Genomic DNA, 19,204 nt, shown 5'->3' with positions numbered 1-19,204 from the left:
TGATGTCTTCATCTTCAAGGTGTGCCCTTGTACATGATGAGCACACCCTCTAGTTCAGTACATAGTGCCTACTGTCAGATAGGCCAAAATACCCATCATGCATCTTGTTTAGTATTCTCCATACAGCATATTCATGTGGTACAATAGACTGTGTGGTGTGTGGCAAATGTAAGTACTTAAAGCACATGGGTGGCAGTATGATTGCATTGTGTGTTGATTGTATATGGCGGTTAATCAGGTTGGGGTTGCTGGAAGGTTATTTTGCTGCATTAAACATGTGGAGAGAGGGATGGAGGCAACGCAGAAGGTTCACTTCTTGCCTGCAGCTGTGAATGTGGGCCAAGTGTAAGCACATATGGCACTTTGGTGAAACTGGATAAAAAGACAAAAAAAGAAAACAAATGTCCTTCAAAAATAAAACATTATTTCATATTTCCTCTTGCATGGTTCCCCAAACAGAGATTATTTTTATGTTCTGTGAGATGGTACTTATATTTCCTCTGCGTATGCATTTATGTATTTCTCATTTTTTATATTAAGAAAACAAAAGAAAGATAAGATGAGTACTGTTCATTATCAAAACGGGTTTTGTTTTCAATGAGGGATAGAGTGAGAGAGGGCTGAAATTGAAAGGATACCTGAGTGTTAACGTGAGTATATTCCCTGAGGACCTTGTGGTATGAAATATCTCAGGAGTCAATGAAAATAACACTGTACTTGATAGACAGAGAAAATTAGTCATTCTCTTTTGCCTGGGGTAAGAGTAGGTTTTCACAATGTCTTGATCCTTGCGCGAAAAACTGGTGAGAAAAGCAGCTTTATAAAAACGTTCCTGACATGGAAATACATTGGGAGTGATCATCTGTCACCTGCAGAACAACAGAGGGAGAAACATGCCTTTTCTTTACAAGAATCTAATTATATTTCTTTGCTAAGCCCGCTCATTTTATATTATGACTTCAAAAGAGTGTGCCGTGGTCATTAGTATTGAGAAAACGCTTAATGATAAATCACTTTTATATTTTCCCCCACTTCCTTATTAAGCCAGAGCATTTGTGAATTTCTTAACACTTCCACAGTGGTAATTATCTGCAAGGCCATTAAGTTTATAAAACAAAGATTGAATGTGAGGAAGAATATTTGAATTTGGAGTTCTGAGCTGGAGTGTTGGCTAGTTAGATGGTATGCAAGTGGACTGAAGCAGCTCCACAGTGTTGTAGTGCCCTTCATTTTTGCATACACTGTACATTATTGAACAAATAAAATGTAGTATTTGGAAGGGAACCTTGGAAGAATACAATTAATTGATGAGTGCCTTACGATAACATTAAAGAATGATGTCATCATATGTAATAATAAGATTTAAAAAAAGGTATTGAGAGAAGGTGCACAAATACAGTGAACACAGTCATGTTACTGTGAAAAAAAAAAATGCCTGGGGGCAACTGGAGAAGGAAATGTAATGGACACAGAGGAAGAGTCATGCGCTCTGCAGCTCTCTTTAGAAAAAAAAATCTTTCTTTTAAAGGGACACTTTTAAAAAGGAAAAAGTTAATCAAACATCAAAACATTGATTTTATGTCGTTTTATCCATTATTATAATAAGGTTCTGCAATTTTTCCTCTCCAGTTCAGTTTCTGATGATTTAAGTAGCAGAGAGGCTATAAAAACTGAAACATAGGATGAAAGAAAAGGTCTGAATTATTCTTTCTTTATTTTAAGGTGAGTCCCTATGGTAATTCAAAAACAACAATTTGCCCTTGTCAGGTAGACCTTCCATACATTAATTAAATATTCATCATTTTACCCGATAAATCTTTGATCTCTTTTAATCTGCCTTTGTAGAATTACTAGGTAAAATAGGTTAAAGCAAGGTTTATGTCATTTTGAGCTGCTGTTTGTGAGAGATGTATTGGACCAGGAGACCTGAATTATTTACTTCCAGTTTACACCAGTTCAGGAACTGTTCTTTTTTGAAACCATGCTTAGCCTGTACGAACTAGTTGTCTCAGAGATGGCATTTTACTGTTAGTTCAGCTGACATTTTCTAAGTAGACTATCCTTGTACAAAATCAATAATTGATGCTTTTTATCAGATATAATTTCCCTGATGCAAGATAGCATGGTATAGCATGTTCCTTTTCAATTTCTGTGGAAACACTGTTCTGTACTTGTGAAAATAGTTTGTTTTTGTTTGTTTTTTGTTTTTTTTTGTTTTTTTGTTACTTGGTGATATTTAGTTTGTATTCTCTTTTTTTCTCAAATTCAAAAATTCCAAAGAAACACGTTAATTTTTGATTGGCCTAGATAAATTTGCAGATTATTATTGTACTGTATAAACTGGCTGACAGTGTCCTTTCATTTAAATAGGAGATGGATAGCCTCAGCTCTGTTCTTGTGTCAGGGATGGGTCATACAAAGGGAGGCATCTAAATGATAATATCAAAAGGGCAATTCAGTTCCAATTGGACAATGCCAGTTGGTTTAAAAAAAAAAAAAAACCTCAACAGCTATTTATGATTCAGCCCCCTTTTCTTGCCTCCCCCTCCTGCCCCTCCCTTGGGATTTCAGAACAGCGCTGAAATTTCAGTGAATGAAAAAGACTCTGCCCTAGGACCCATTTGACAAATGAGAAGCCGTGCAGCATCAGCAGCAGCCGAGCGAAGCCCCCGCAAAGGAGGCAGTCTCTCTCCACTAGTCAGCAGCTAAAGCGTCGGCTGCGCTGCCTGAGCCTTGAACTGTCAGGCAAGTTGCATCCGTCCAGCGGCAGGCTGCAGGGTCCGTCTCCTCTCCATGCTCCTCTCTCGCGGTCTCCTCACTTGACCGGGGGGGCCCTGGCTTAGCCAGCGAAGTGACGCTCTGTACCATCCGCACGGACGTGCGCGCGCACGCACACACACTCCACACACACACACCATAGACACACGCACGCACGCACTCAAAAACATACACTCACATACAAACACCGGCGTTCTCTCACACACGCCAACACGCTTGCACACATACGCGCACGCTGGCACATGCGGATCCCGTCACGCGCTCTTGCCTCCAAAACATAACTGCCGCCAGCTCAACAAACGACCGGTGAAACTCAGCTTTCAAGACAACGAGACGAGCGCGCATGCAAGTCCCTTCTTTTGCTCTACGTAGACCTCTCAGAAACACGATGCAGCATCCCCTTTCGGGAGCAACGTGCGTCGCTCTGCCAAATGTGGGCATGTGTCCTCAGCTTTCCTGTGCCTTGACATTCATGTACTTACAGCAGGTAAGCATGTCTCTGTTTTCAGCTTTCCAAGTCAATGCAGCTTTTTATTGTAAAACAAATTGGGTTTGGAATACATGGTTGAGAAATTTTGATCAAAATCGAAATATGTTGCTATATTGTTGTTGTTGTGGTGGTGAATGTGCTTGTGTCACAGTGTTGTGTTTCAGCAAAGTTTGTTGTCTGTCTGTGTGTATGTATATACAGGTGCATTTACAGTATACACACACACACACAAACACACGCACGCACACACACACACACACACTCACACTTTTCAGTGTTTTCTTTCCAGATCAGCAACACATTATAAAATACGAATCAACAGAAGAAGCCATACTTTGTTCGTTTATTAAATGAACCACTGCCTTTTGAAATACTTTACTTTAGATTTTCTTTTAATATAATATACTTATATAACAAAGAGAGCTTCTACCACACTACAAGGTAATACCTAGAAATATATGTCTTTATATATATGTTTAAATTAATATACATAATTCATTTGTGGGCTTTGTAACAGTATGCTATTATTTATAAATATGAATTTTTCAAATGAACTTTCTGATGTAATGAAGTGCAATTATTATGTTCATGTTCAGAGTTCATATTGCTGAGGAAATATTTGCAGAATGTATGAAAAGAGCTACACTGAAATGTGATAACCTCATATGTGCTCAGCATTGTTTACTGTTTGTGTAAGTATGTGCGTGTGTGTGTATGTGTGTAAAATTGCATTTTCCTGTTTTGAATAGGAAAGGCATTAGCTGAGTGTGTTTTTCTGGCATAGATTGCATTGTGTGTCTTTACAATTTGAGGGTTTTGACTATTTATATCTGGATTTTCCCTATTTTTTCTCACTGCCCTTAATGAGTTTTCAGAAGGTGATTGAAATTCAGAATTCAATTGAAATATGTCAGATCCAATGTTACTCTCTGCTGGTGCACATTCTTTTTTTCTGTGAATGAACTGTGATCTCATTTGCCACTGTTCTGTTACACTGAGCAACCATTAGCCTTCTGTGCGACCTTTAACCTTTACCTTTAGCTTCATAAATTGTATTACTAGTTAATTTAATTGCAAATGATTAGAAAAAAAAAAACTTTCCATTACGTTATGCTATTTAGAAGCATTTTTTATCACAATATCTTTTACCATTTTAAATCAATATGCAGGTTAACATTGTTAGAAAAGTAAACGTGTTTTAGATGTTTCACACTGACATTGTGTGAAAATTTAATTATATTTTATATAGCAGCTCTCTGTTAGCTGCATTTAGTTAAAAAGGTTTTCTTGAATTATGTGATAACTTTAAAGTGTATTTTCAAAAATGTTGGTAAATTTTATAAAATTTTATATTCTCTTTCTATAATTTATTGTTGGTACGTAGTCACTTCTGTCCTTGTGCTTGCTTGCTTTATTTGGGAATTCCGAATCTTTGGCGCTATATATATACGTATTTAGAATCTCCATGCCGTTGGAATTAGTATAAGGTCCTGGAACCATAAACGTTTGAGAGAACATAATGCTTTCATTATTCCTGGTACACTGGATTTTTTTTGTTGACTGATGCTGTATGTCGATGCCATGTCAGCACTATCATGGGGCATAAGAAGTTGTATTCTTTGAGAAAGGGAGACGCTGAATCTTTGAGTATATTTTGATTTTAGCCCTTTATTTCTAAAGAAAATTATTTGTAAATTTCATTCATTTTATCAGTTACTTCATGTGAATAAACAGTTAAGTTTAGACTTGCAAAAAACACAATTGCTTATTGGATTTTTTTTTTTTTTCCATTATGTAGCATGTCATACTTTTGTTTTAGAGTTTGAAAATAAATTCTAAACAATGAGTGCATTCGGCCACAGAGCAGCACAAATTCATGGGTTGTTTAAAAAAAAGAGCATATATAAGCATATACAGTAACATCACTGAATCCAATTAAATGCACCTCTGAAATTTGGTCATTCACTAAGCATTGTGTTAACCGCAATAAACTGGAATCGAAGCATATATGCTTGAAATGAATTTTCTTTACTATGCATAGAAGATCTCAGAAGACACTAGTACCCAAGTTTCAATTATATCTTCAGCATTTGTAAAGTTTATATGTATATGTTATTTTTCAAATCACAACATAGTTGAAATTAATCTAGCCCTGTCATGGAAAGCAAATATTTTACTTATTTATGTATTTATTTGGTTTAATTTGGTCAATCATGAGAAAAAAATAAAAATAAAAAATCTTATGGTTCAGCTGTCATTTAACTCACAAACTGAGTAATATTTACTATAATGACAAACTTCAGTAGATACATAAATGTATATAAAAATAAAGGCACCAATTCCAAAATTCTCAAAGACTTTGGATTCACCCTGTATGGGTCATGTCAAATTGCTGTCTATTCACCACATGTATGTCTTTGTTATTATTTTTTCTTTCTTTCTTTTTTTGCTATCCTAATATGCAGTATTTCAACCAAATCAGAACTGAGCAGTACATTCAACTTTAATCAAATTTTATAACAGTATGGTACTTGCTGGTGAGAAGAAGCGGCAAGTAATGGGTTTAATTTTGTTTCAACTACATAAATCATGCAATATTTATCAGAGACACTTGGATGTTTTGTGGAAGGGGTTTTTTCCACTGATATTCCAGCAGCGGTTTCTGTGTGTCAAACAGCAGTGAATGCAGTATGGTGGGCACAGTTTATGATTGCCTCTGCTCTGGATCCTATTCTAAATTCTGAAAAATGTTATTTTCTGATATGCAAAGCTGACTGTGTGGCTGTGCGCACGGATCTCTATCTGTATATAGCAGTGCAGCTTGTTGTCTACAGATCTATGTTTGCTACACTGACAATCATATAAACTGAAATCCTGTTTCACAGTTTATGTATAAATGGTTTACTGTTTCTGTCGGACGTTCATATGATTAATGCGGCATCCGGATGGCAGGGGGATTATAACAGTTCAGCAGGCAAAACAATATAGTCCATGCATTGAATGTGATGGTACGCGTGGTCTGCCAACAGTGCAGGTATAACTAGCAGTGTAGTCGTCTGACTGGTCAGATTGCTTACACTAAGTAGTGTTTTTAAAATCCTTTTTTAGTATATATGTGTAAACCTTGAAAGTCTCTTGGACAGACACCTGCTCAGGTGTGGACATTTCTGGAGCGTTATCTGAACTATCCAGTCCTCCGATGGTTAGCAATATGTGTTCTCCGCAGAGCACCATTCCTGTTGTTTTTTCCTCCCCATTCAGCTTATAAATAGTAATGAGTTTATTTTGTCTTTTTTTTTTTTTACTGATTTTAATGGTGAGCATTGCGGTGTCCTGTCCAATAAATCCATGATATTTATTTGTTTATGTGGGTAAACTTTAATGCAATTGGTTTGTTATTATTTTCTCGTGCCATTCCTTTACTTGAGTGTTCATAATTTTATGGAGGGCGCACTGAACAGATTCAATCCCCATCCAATGATATAATTTAATGGAAAGAAATTGAACCATAAAGCATTGGAATTTTGCTTAGCATTTATTTGTGTCAGCTTAATGCATTGATTCTACTTCACCTGAAGAGAGGTTTGTGCTCCACGTAATCATGTTAATCTCAACAGCCAATGAATCTCCATTGTCAATTGCGATGAAAAATTATTTACTTCTACAAAAAGATTTATCATTTCTGATGTAATCACCAATACTGTGCAATGTCATCTGTTGCTTGTTGTGGGAAAAAGAGGCTGCCATCTTTTTCTGACCAGTTTAAGAACCAAAATAATCAGTGAGTTCAGCTGCTTGACAACTATTAATCTGGGCATTTATGCAAAGTTAATTCTGATATATTTTAGTCTGTATAGTTGTTTATTAATTGCATATCAGGCAGCATTGTTAGTTAACATTTTACCTATTGTTCTGGTATTCCTTTTTCTAAAACATAAATACCAGTTCTCGTGATATTCAGACATTTGTTTTCTCTTTTCCAAGGCTTCCTGTGCATCTGCACCAGGAGGATTTTGTCTAATGTACTCTAAATTGCCTGCAGTTGGGCTTCAGGCCAGATAAATTTAACTGATATTTTATAGAGCAATCTACAAATTGATTATAAAATTTTAATAAACTTCTAATACACAGCAATGCTCCCAATGCCATTCTGTCTCAATTTGCATGAAACTTTTCCTTTTTTGCCATAAGATGTGAATGCCTATCAAATCATTTTCCAGATACAGATTTAGCCTATAGTCATTTTTGGCTTTCATACATTAATTTGTTAGCTCGTTAATGTATAATATATGTTAACTTTTCAAGATATGCTTTACAAGTTGGCTCATCTAATTCCAGGATTGCTATTGTATTATTTTTGCAAGCGCTTTTACAGGGTTTCATATTTTATAATGCATCTCAAATGCCATAAGACTTTACAGTGTTTGTCCTGCCGCACGTCTCAATGCAGTGGTTGTTGTAAAATGTTTCAAGGGATTCTGCTTCCCTTTGTCCCTCTTAATTGCTCCCGCGTAATTGACACAAGTTATTATTTTGCCGCAAACAGGAAGGCTTTTCATCCTCCTGGCCCAGTGTTTTTGTGTTTGCCTGAGCGTTAATATATGACCAGGGAGCATTTCTCAGACAGGAGGAGCTATCTCCATGAAATGGTGCTGAGGGGGTGGCATGGGCAGGGGGGCTGGGGGGTGGGGTAATGTTATGCCATATGCACTGCTTCTGAATTTGTTGGCGCATGTGTTCCTGTTTGTGTGTGTGTGTGTGTGTGAAACGGACTATTAGCCTCTGCTGTTCCCCATGATGTGCATTTGTTTTGGCTATTGATGTTCTTTTTTTCTATGGAAATGGAGTGGATCCATTTGCAGTCAGGGTAGTAGTCCCTAAATTAAATTGGATGGGTGCGAGTCAGGGGAAATTCAGCAAAACAACTGTCCTTTGACTGCTGTTGATGTCCAGCACATTTAGAAAGAAAGAGAGACCAAAAGGGAAGTAAACTGAGCGAAGGAGAGCAAGAGAAAGAGATATTCAGAGAGAGAGAGAGGCAGAGAGAGAGAGAAAGACAGAGAGAGAGAGGCAGAGAGAGAGAGATTACTAATGCTTACCCACCATCTGTTTTTCTTACAGCTGGCTTGAAGTAATTGTCCGGCAACTGAAAGACTCAGTTCCCTCTTAGGGGGTATTGCATCAAAAAGATCTTCTCAGCTAATGAAAAATAATCTATGAATGTTCGGCTTTTGAGTTGTCCTATCATTGAGAATGGAATTTTGGGATTTGGTATATTAATTTAATTTAAGTGTATTAATGTTGCATATGTTATAATTATATAATATTGCAATGCAAGACTTGCTGTCAATTTTCTGTCTCTTTTAGACCCGATTGAATATCCCAGGAGCACGAAATGAGCAACTTCAAACTTTCTACCTTTTATTTAACAACTGTTCCTAAGTCTCTAAATAGATGGTCCTGTCATCAGTTTCAGATTGGAGTGTTTAATTGTGGCTCCCCTGAGGAACTCTGTCAATTCTCTTCTAACATCGCTCACTTACTGCTGACTGAATGCAACCCAAAGCTATTGACTTATTTTACATATCAGTTCCCCCCCCCCCCTCACACCCCCTTCTCTGTCAAGGCAAGGCTCTGCTGAATGCAATTAAAGGAAAAATAGCAGGCTTAATGTCCACGCAGTGTGTGGGTGGCTGCCGTCCTGTGCCTCTCGTCCTGTTCTCTATTGCAGTATCACGCTGTGAGGAGATCTCCCCGTGTTTTGATCCATCACTCTGTTGTTGCTGTGGAGTTCTACTTCTGCAGTTCTACAAGCATGCAGTAAAAACAGAACAGCGGCCGCAATTCTGTTTAACCATGATGTCCTTAACTTTAAACAAATTTAAGCTATTTGTTATTATTATGATTATTAGTATTTAGTATTTTTTAAATTTCATTTCTTCTGCTGCTATGGGAATAAGTGAAAGAAAGTCTAATTCAAATGAATGCACGTGCTACAGTAGATGACTCGATGAAAAGGTGGATTTTTAAATCTCATCTTGTTCTGATTTATCTTCGTGTCATGGTTTGAAATAATGAACGCTCATTTCAGTTTGTATTCATTGGAGGATGGCGAAGTGATACTGACTATTACTGCTCTTGACTTAGACTTGAGAATGAAAAAAAAATGTATTTATAATCCTCTGTCCTTTAATCCATCTTCTACTGCCCTGCATCTTTAAAACCTAAAAAGACTGGCTTGTTTTGATCAACGTGAATCATTGAGTTGTGCCATTTGATCGTATTTTATGCTGGAACTTAGTGCTCTGATTAAAACATTGCTGATTCTCTTAAGGTCACTGAATTTTCCACTCCCACTCTTGCTTGCAAGAGGAAAAAACACTTCACGGAATTGCCAATTACCTCATTGTGTCATTCCTACTAAACATAGTTATAAATTTGGCTTTAGAAACCTCATAGTGATAATATTTTTTAAAGTAATCATTTAAAAAAAGAACAAACACTTTTGAAGTGGTAGCCCTGACTATGAAGTGCATGGTAGAGAGTACCTCTCTTATTGTGCATTAACATTGGTAAATTACTGATCTGAGGAAACCAAAATGAAGGAAGAACAGAGGAATGAAACGGCTTCGATTTGCCCTGATCGGCAATTTGTGCTGTGAGGCAGCAACATGCCTGCCTTGCTCAATTAATGCTCGGTGGCAGGGAGGGAAAAAAAGGCTTGCCTCTTTCATGCAGAAAAAACATAGTTGGATTCTTTTAAAGCTGGCAGCTTCGCACTGTGGGGGCTTCATTTACTTCAGTTTGGAAGGTCATTATTATGTAATGCAGAGTGACTTCTGTGTGCATTTGTGGGCTCATTCTTGTAATCTGAATGCTGTGTAAAGGCTGCTTAAACCTCTGCCGCCATATATCACAGCCTACTGCTGGTAAAGGCTCTAATGTGTGGTAAAGATTTCAATTTTTTATGTACCATTAAGGTTCTCTGAGATCTGCTGATCATACAGGGTCCACCTTACTGTACTGTAAGTATTGAACACTCTACAGGATGGCACACATTTTTGGTCTTTGAGATCCACGGCAGTCAGTGTAAATCTCTTTTTTTTCCCCCAGGTTTTTGTGTTCGGGCTTTGTTGCTGACTATTCAATTCAATTAAATTTGATAAAAGTAAAAAATATTACATATATTAGGTATAATATTAAAATGTATGCATTTAATAATGCATTGTGTTTTCTGTATATATAAGGGCCTCATAGTAATTACTCTAAGGAATTCACCCCGTCATTTATAACATTTTAAATTTCTGAATAGCCCAATTATAGCCTAATTGATCTGGGATTACAGTTTTTGGCCAAAGCCTAAGATCTAAAGAGTATACTTCAATATGATGGACATTTACGGAGCTTTTGTTGCATGTACATTACCTAAAACGAACATTGTTTGCAAAGCTCAGTGATGTTTTTATTTTCAACCATTTTTAGAGAGAATTAGGAAGAGAGAGAGAGAGAGAAAGAGAGCGAGAGGGAGGGAGAGAGAGAGAGAGCGAGAGACTATCGGAAGCACAGTGAATGATGGAGTGCATTTCACAGCAGCCAATTCCCGTCCTGAAATTCCTGCAGTGCAGGCGCGGCGTTTCTAGCTAACGCAGCAAATTCATCCTGTGTACATCACAGTATTAATGATTTATACGCATTCACATCACTGCTTTTGTTAGCTTGTAGGGCCTATTTCGGTTAATAAAGGAACCGCCTTTGCAGTCCCAGCAGTCCAAGGAGTTTTGCCGATTGCAGTACATGCCATCTTTATAAACTGAAATATGAGGGGTTGCATTGTATGAAGAGCTGAGTCAAACCACAATTTCACATTTTTAAAGCATTTCATTACAGCACCTGCATTTGCCATGTCTGAAGTGAATGTTATTTGGACAAAGCATAAATTAATGGATTGTTGTAATCACGTGCACAATTAAGACTATAGGCTTTATTTTGACTGCTTCAGACTGTATTGATTTGTAGAGAATGGGCTTTCTCTTCTTATTAGAGGGGAGTCTAATATTAGCACATGAAGCCAGGATACTGTATTTGTCTGTTCTCTCTGAGTCATACTCAACAATTCTTCTTGAAACAAAACAAAATTGAATATATATGTAAATATCTTTATCATTTTTTTTTTTTTTTTGCATTTCTTTTCCAAATTTTGTATTTCTTCTCTAAATGATCCATACTTAGTGAAATCACAACAGTAATGCTGGTGGCTGTGTGCTATATTTTAACTGCTCTTTGTTGTAAATAACTGCACGAGTGTCCATGGAAACTAATTTCCTAATCCTAAAAGTTGGATTGAGGATTTGGACTGGGCTGTTCTCCAGCACCCACCCACATACCTCACAGCTCAGTTATGCAGGTTGTATGAAATGTCTGCTTTATTTCCATATTCATGGCAAAGCAAAGCAAAATGTTCTGTGTTGCACAATGATCATTAGCAAAGTAATGTTTCACTAGTAGGAGAGCCACAACACAGTGTACCAGCCACAAGCCAAATCTCAATGTGTGCCATGGTGCCTGGCACCCATGGCCAACACTGTAGAGTAGGGGTATGCAACCCTGTTCCTGGAGTGCCAATGCCATTTCTGGTTTTTGTTCATCTTAGCTTGATCACAAGAGTTTGATGGATGATTAGAAGTTTGCGTGGCCTGGCTAGTGAATGTTGATATTTTCCTGACCAGAGGCGAGGAGCATACTGCGCAACACATGCAGCGCACCTGCATAATGGACTGGATTATGCTGAATATATTATCGGTGGGTGCAGTGCAGCTGGATTCATTAATAGGCAATCAAATTACCACTTTTCATTCCTTTTAAATTAGCAATCTGCTGTACAATGGCCTGCAATTGATCTGGATTTTTTTTCTAGATTTGGCTCTGTACTTGAATATTTTAGATTTGTAATCAAACAATTCACATGTGGTTAAAGTGGACATTCTAGGATTTAGTTAATGGTATTCGATACAAGTGTTTCACCATTGAGAAATTAGAGCAGTTTTATACACAGCCCCCCATTTCAGGCCACTATAATGTTTTGAACATAATAATGTTAAATGAATGAAACTATTCATGTTTAGTACTTTGTTGCCTATTTTTTTCATGCAATGATTGCTTGATATCTGTGACCCATAGACATCAGCAGGGGCTGAGAAGGCCTGACCTGCAGCCACCTTCAGCTCTTGATTGTTCTTGCGGCTAGTTGCATTAAGTTTTCTTTTCAACATAATAAATGCATGTTCAATTGGATTCAGTTCGGAGGAATTACTTGCACAGTTAAAAATTTTCCAGTTTTGGACTTTGAAAACCTTTGCTTTTAAATGTATGTTTGGGACAGTTGTCTTGCTGTAGGATGCACGACCATCCAATGTGTTTGGAGGCATTTGCTTGAACTTGAGCAGATAAGATGCTTTTGTACAATTCAGAATGCTACTCCTATCAGCAGTTACATCTTCAATGTGAGACACTACATACAGCAGCCATGCATGCCTGAACCATAATACCCCCAATACCATGTTTCACAGTTCACAAACTGTTTCCACGAAGTTGGAAGCGCACAAATATCTAGAATGTCACTGAATGCTATAGTATTAAGATTTCTCTTCACTGGAACTAAGGGGGTTAACACAAACCATGAAAAACAGCCCCAGACCATTATTCCTCCTCCACAAAACTTTAGGGTTAGCACTATTTGGGCCAGTACAGTTGGCACTATGCATTCCACCAAACCCAGATTTGTCAGACTGCCAGAGAGTGAAGCGTGACTCATTACTCCAGAGAATGCATTTCCACTGCTCCAGAGTCCAATGGTGGTACGCTTTATACCACTCCAGCTGACGCTTGGCATTTTGTGATGCTCTTGACAAACAGTACTTGTGCTGACGCTGTTTCCAGAGGTAGTTTGGAACTCTGTAGTGAGTGTTGCAACCAAGGACAGATGATTTTTATGCACTGCATACTTCAGCACTCATTTGGTCCTGTTCTCTGAGCTTGTGTTCTACCACTTTGCAGCTGAGCTGTTGTTGCTCCTATACATTTCCGCTTCACAGTATCAGCACTTACAGTTGACTGGGGCAGCTCTAGCAGGGCTGGAATTTGATGAACTTACTTGATGGAAAGGTGGTATCCTATGACAGCGCCATGTTGAAAGTCACTGAGCTATATATATACAGTATAAAGGCAGCATTGAAATATTGTGGTTAACAATAAGTACTGTGCTATGTTATTTAATGAACTCCTTTATCAGAAAATTACCCAACTGAATTGAATGTACTTGACTTCCATAGATATAATTATTACAGTTAATTGATATAACACACTGAAAGGTATCTTGAGCAGCAATGAATGACAATATTAAGATTAGGATATTTTGGTGGCTTATTTACTAATTATTCACAAAATATAATTGTGCCATTGTACTGCAAGTGTAGGTAATGACATTCTTTCTTTTTTTACTATATTATCTGAGTGGCCCTGTAATTGCTTGTGGTAAGCCCTATTCTTTCCTTCAACTATGTTAACCCCCCCCCCCCCCCCCCTCTCCCCTACTGATCTCTCACATAATCATTGTCCATTGTGGAATTACCCAGACACATTGATCAGAATGAACAGATTTACAGGTGAAAAATTAACGGGAAAAAAATGAATAAATGAGTGGCGAAACATATTGAATGCAGATTCTTCCATACAGTTGTACTTCATAATACAATTATGCAATTAATATTCTATCATGCTCTGTGGCATGTATACAAATGCTGAGCATTACATTACATTACATTATAGGCATTTAGCAGACGCTCTTATCCAGAGCGACGTACAACAAGTGCATAGGTTTCATGATGTAGAGGCGCAAAAGAAACACTAGAGTGAAGTAAGGATCGTAGTGCCAGAAGTGACCACATCGATTAGGACTCCAACCCTGTAGAGTAAGCTTGTTCAGCAAGCAAGAATCCTACCAAGTACAAACTAGCACTGGAATCACACCTAATCATACAAAAACAATCCTGCCAGATACACTAACATAATCAAATTATCCTAGCTAGGTACAGTTCATCCTTGATGGACCCCGGGTCAGGCCCAGTTGACCTCAAATTTAGATCAAGATGGCAAGAGGAAAAGGTTGACAACTACATATAGGGGGATATTATGGTAGGGTTGCAGCGCACAAACCCCTCATTACAAAGCAGAATGCACATTTGAGAGTTCAGTGGTGCAAAAACCATAGGCACTGGTCTACAGAGATGTGGAAAAAAGTGATATGGTCTGACGATTCATCCACCATATTCTCGACAAATGAGCAAGTGTATGTGTGGTGTACACCAACAGAACAGTACAGGCCTGAATGCTTGACCCCTACAGTGAGGGGGGTCCAGTGGCTCTGTTATGCTGTGGGGGGCTTTATCCTAGCATGGTTTGGGTCCACTTGTCCCCTTAGAGTGAAGGGTCACTGCAAATCAATAGAAAGTTATTCTGAGTGATCACCTTTATCATATGATGAAACATTTCTATCCTGATGGGAGTGATCTCTTCCAGGATGACAATGCCCCCAGGGCATGAGGGGTCACTGAATGGTTTGATGAGTATGAAAATTATGTGAATCATATGCTATGGCCTTCACAGTCACCAGATCTCAACCCAATTGTACACTTATGAGAGATGTTGGACCGACGTATTAGACAGCGCTCAAATATAACAAATATATTTTGGAATAATGGTGTTCCATCTCTCCAGTAGAATTACAAAGACAGACAATTACATTATATATAAAATGAACACACATATGATATATAAAAATATTTATTTATTAAATGTAAATAAAAGGAACAAAGTCTTCATGAAATTGTCCTTTAATTCAATCCACTTTTCCATATTACTGTAATTCAAGTCTATTGTATTCTTCCTTATCCTTGTCATTTAATTGTATAAATCTTAGTACTACATTTTATAACATATTAAATTTGCTAATTTCTTACATTTCATTAATTAATCATTTCCTTTTAGCTTTACTTATAAAATCAGGTTTGTTTAGGCTGACACTGTAACAGAATGCTTTTTTATCTCCCTGTGGAAGGGTTATCAATACAGATAGTTTGTCAATAGGGTAGGTTTTGTCAGGAGAAGCAAGCCATCTGTAAGTACATTCCTCTAAAACTGCAAAAAGCCAGTGCAGCCTGCAGTATTGGTTAAAATGACAGAACAATTCCACTGGGAATCAAACAAAAAGCCTGTGTTAAGCTACTCCTGTTAAGGAAAGGAAGGACAATTGGTTTCTTGCTACCATTTCTTTTCTTGAGATTTTTGTTTGACCTCATTATTGTGTTTTGTATCTTACCGTGGTGCTCCACAAATGCACATTGCTCAGAACCTTGCAAGTGTTCTCGTGATTCAAACCTTCAAATGCTTTTAGTTCTCAGCATGTCTTTTTTTTCTGCTCTTTTGATGCTTAGGTGAGAGCAAAGGAAACGGAACATTGGCTGCATGTTGCCTTTTCAGTCCTGACAGGAATTCACTGCAGTGTAATTTCCTCCTTTGTTCAGTGGAAAAATGTGTTGTGTAGCCGTGGATAGAGGCACTCTTTAATACTTGATTCCCTGATGCATTGAATCCTTTTTTTTTTTTTTTTGGATCAGGATCATTACAGCGAGCACCTCATTAAAGCACATAGTTCTCGATTGCTTCCAGTCACACTGGTCTAATGAGGGTGTAGAGTGCTTGACACCTGCAGTAAACAAAGGGCCCAGCCTCCACTGTGCCACAGTCCAAGGTCTCTATTACAGAGAGAGGACTTTAACGGTGTTCTGTTTAAAGGCCAAAATAGGCTATTGAGGTTGATAGGGAGACAGACCTTTAAATGTAATGTGATGCTTTAGGTAGTTCTGCCTCAAAAAGGGATTTATTTTACTTAGAAAATATTCTCAAATTGATTCAGAGATCAATATTATGGCATTCACTTGTGCAAGATCTGTATTATATATATATATATATCTATATATATAAGAGTAAAATGGACAAGGCATTTGCAATGGAATGTTCAGGGATAAAGGATGTGTAATGGCGCTGTTCAAATTCTATTCACTACTTTAAAGTGGAGATGAAGTAAAATGACTCTGGTTCATTTGCTATTTAGGTTAGACAAGATATTGCCCTGCTTTCAAACCTGAAATTTACCTGTATTTCCTTAGCAATAATTAGCTTTTTTTTTTGCTTCTACTAGCTCTAGGGTGCAGCCATCTTGGAACAAGCTAGGTTGTGATGCCACGAAAAAGGTTTTCCTCAGCTGCTGAAAATATTGTTACAATTAGACTGCTGACATTCAAGGAGCTCAAAGAATGGAGAGGAAAAACCAAATCTGACATAATCTGACTTAATAATAATTAAGTCATTATTTGTTACCTCTGTCTGCCTTTTCAGAGCAGCCAGCTAGCGATGCAGTAGCCTACTTGCGTTGTCCTCATTTCACCATCCTGGGGTACTACAAAAGAACCCTCCTTAGGCTTTCTGTTACATTTTTTCCTCTTGATTCATTGAGTTCCTTGAACATCAGAGTCCAAGAGTAGCAATATCTTGAACAGCCGAGGTGAACCATTCTCATGACGTAAGGCCAAGCTTATTCCAAGATGGCTGCGCCCTAATGCTAGCATCAGCAAAAAAATCTAAATTAAGTACTGTAAGTTTGCAGCATGTGATTGTTCGATGCCCTGCACTGGACCAGTGATGTAATGAATTCTCAAGCTCACAGACTAAGAATTCATCTGAAATGGGTCTCTGTAAGTGAGCTTCCAGGTGTTTGGGTGCGTGAGAGAGATGGTATACCTCACTGTGTCCATAAGGTGTAGGACAACGATGGAGCAGCTGTCGCTTTGTTTCAGTTGTTTACACAATTTCCAGTGCAGTATTAAATTATACACTGCAGGAAGCAGAGGTAGAAGCTGAACAAAAGGAGCATGAACAAGGCTACACCCTGTGTAGCTCCTCACAGCAGCTGGACAGTAGAAGGCAGCAGCTTGCAAACAAAACCATTGTGCTGCTCTTTCAGCTGTTTGACTTGGGCACAGAGTAATATGAAGTACGATGGCTTTTTTGGTGTTTCATTTATTTAACATCGTGTGACATTGCGCCCTGGTGTATGCATCTTTATATGTACAAAAAATAATGAAGTCACTGAATGTATAGTATAATGGTTGGATATACAATAGAGAATATATTGGGTATACCAGGAAAAATCCTATATGCAAGACTTTTTTGATAATCAAAGCTCCCTTCAAATAGCACTTTGAAAATGCATGTTTTTGATCCTGATTACAGTCTTGATCTTTTTGCTTGGATCTAATGCTTTGAATGCTATATGAAACATTGTTTGGTTATCAATAATGAGGAAACAGTGGGACAGCTGTGTCACAAACAACACTGTCTGTTACCTACAGTTTTCCTAGGCTGCATTTTACCAGGGCAGCTGCAGTTAGGACGAAGGAAGGACATAGGAGGGAATGTCAGATCAGTACCGCCAATCAGAAATAACAATCAAATTTGAATAAATCATCTTAAAAGGACACTTCCCATATTTAAAAGAATTATATGGTGAATGGCTAAAATGTTTGTGCTAAAAAGGGTGGAGCCACAATGCACAGTCAATGACTGACTTTCTGGAACTATTTAAATGATTTAACAGAAAGAACAGTATGGTGACTTAACAGTTAGTAAAAGATGATAGTTTTTAAGATATTTTTGTGTGACACTGATGATAATTCTGAAGTCATACAGGAGGGACCAATGGTAGGTTATCTCACTCCCCCTTTCCTGTGTGTTAGCATGCTAGCTTCTCTGCATGTATTGCCATGCAGAGCAGCTAGCATGACCTGACACAATGTAGAGTCTGAATCTCTTTCTTGCCCTTCATGAGAACAGCTCTGGCAACAGCAGAAAGAAAATAAATTAATGAAAAGACTGGTATCCGTCTCTTTGCCGCTGGTAATGTTATCTGCTCATGCAAAGCCTTCTGTGCCTTACCATGCCTTAAGCCAATGGTTTAAGCCTGAGCAAGAGTCTTATACTATGGATTAGAATGCAAAGAGTTTTCATATCTTTGATTATAAGCGATGTCATGTCTGCAGAAAGCCAGACAAAAGGAATATCCCTGCAAGATAGCTTCTTTCATTTACAATCTCCTGTACATGTGTGGAGAATTAAATTATGAGGGGCAGCCATTTTGTGGAGATGTCATTTTTTGATCCACACTGAGGGACAGACTAAAAACAAAATTTTGAAAATTATTTTGAATTCATGTAGCACCTTAGACATCACCTTTTGTTTCCTGCTATTTCTATATCAGTGAAACAATATCATTACTCTTTATCATATTGCATTATGAGTACCATTTCCAAGAACAGCCTTCACAGTTTGATAATTCTTAACACATGAATGTGCCATGTGTTAAGGCTGATGAAAAAACTCATTCATGTTTTAAGTGTATGTAATAAGGTACACATGCTAGGTAAAGAATGACAGCCCTTTCTCCATGTGAAATGACTGAGAAGTGCTGCACTCAGTAAATAACTGTAGGGGACCACAACTGCAGTGTGTCCTGGCTTATCTCAAGGAAGATGTGAATAATTGCTTTTCACAATAATCATCCAATGAGCAGAATTATTTCTAAGTTGGATGTGTGCTAAGAATTTAAAAAAAAGGATTTTACAGATTTTACACTCATTTAGAGTCGCTGTGATAACTTCTGAGAATGGTACAGGTCTGAAGTACAGAAATTATATTCAAGTATTGAAAAATGCAACGGAAATGCCACTCTTGCAGTGGTGGAGACATCATTCGGTGCTTGAGTGGACTTATAAGGGTCCCCTCACAGTGGGGTACCAGAGGGCATAGACAGACAGATGGTGAGCA

The 19,204-nt window shown here is 37.9% G+C and overlaps 1 protein-coding gene across 15 annotated transcripts in view; it reads left to right on the top strand.

Annotated features, from left to right (window-relative positions):
* The window catches only part of LOC118220689 (RNA binding protein fox-1 homolog 1), a 330,165-nt gene that overhangs the window by 162,236 nt on the left and 148,725 nt on the right, over positions 1–19,204 (top strand). For 3 of the 15 annotated variants that reach the window (XR_004763998.1, XR_004763999.1, XM_035404786.1), the window contains exon 1: positions 2,647–3,265. The exons of 4 other annotated variants lie outside the window; for them this stretch is intronic. Coding sequence is in view for 8 of the 11 variants with exons in the window: in XM_035404786.1 (XP_035260677.1) it covers positions 3,122–3,265 (144 nt within the window). In the remaining 3 variants the exon portion in view is untranslated. Of the gene's footprint in view, positions 1–2,641; positions 3,266–19,204 lie in introns of those variants that run through there. 8 more of the 15 variants (XR_004763997.1, XM_035404782.1, XM_035404780.1 and 5 more) reach the window with 6 other exon arrangements.

The sequence above is a fragment of the Anguilla anguilla genome, chromosome 2, assembly GCF_013347855.1.
Source record: "Anguilla anguilla isolate fAngAng1 chromosome 2, fAngAng1.pri, whole genome shotgun sequence".
Lineage (NCBI taxonomy): Eukaryota > Metazoa > Chordata > Actinopteri > Anguilliformes > Anguillidae > Anguilla > Anguilla anguilla.
Note: the sequence above shows the minus strand (reverse complement) of the source record. Positions and strands in the feature narration are given on the sequence as shown.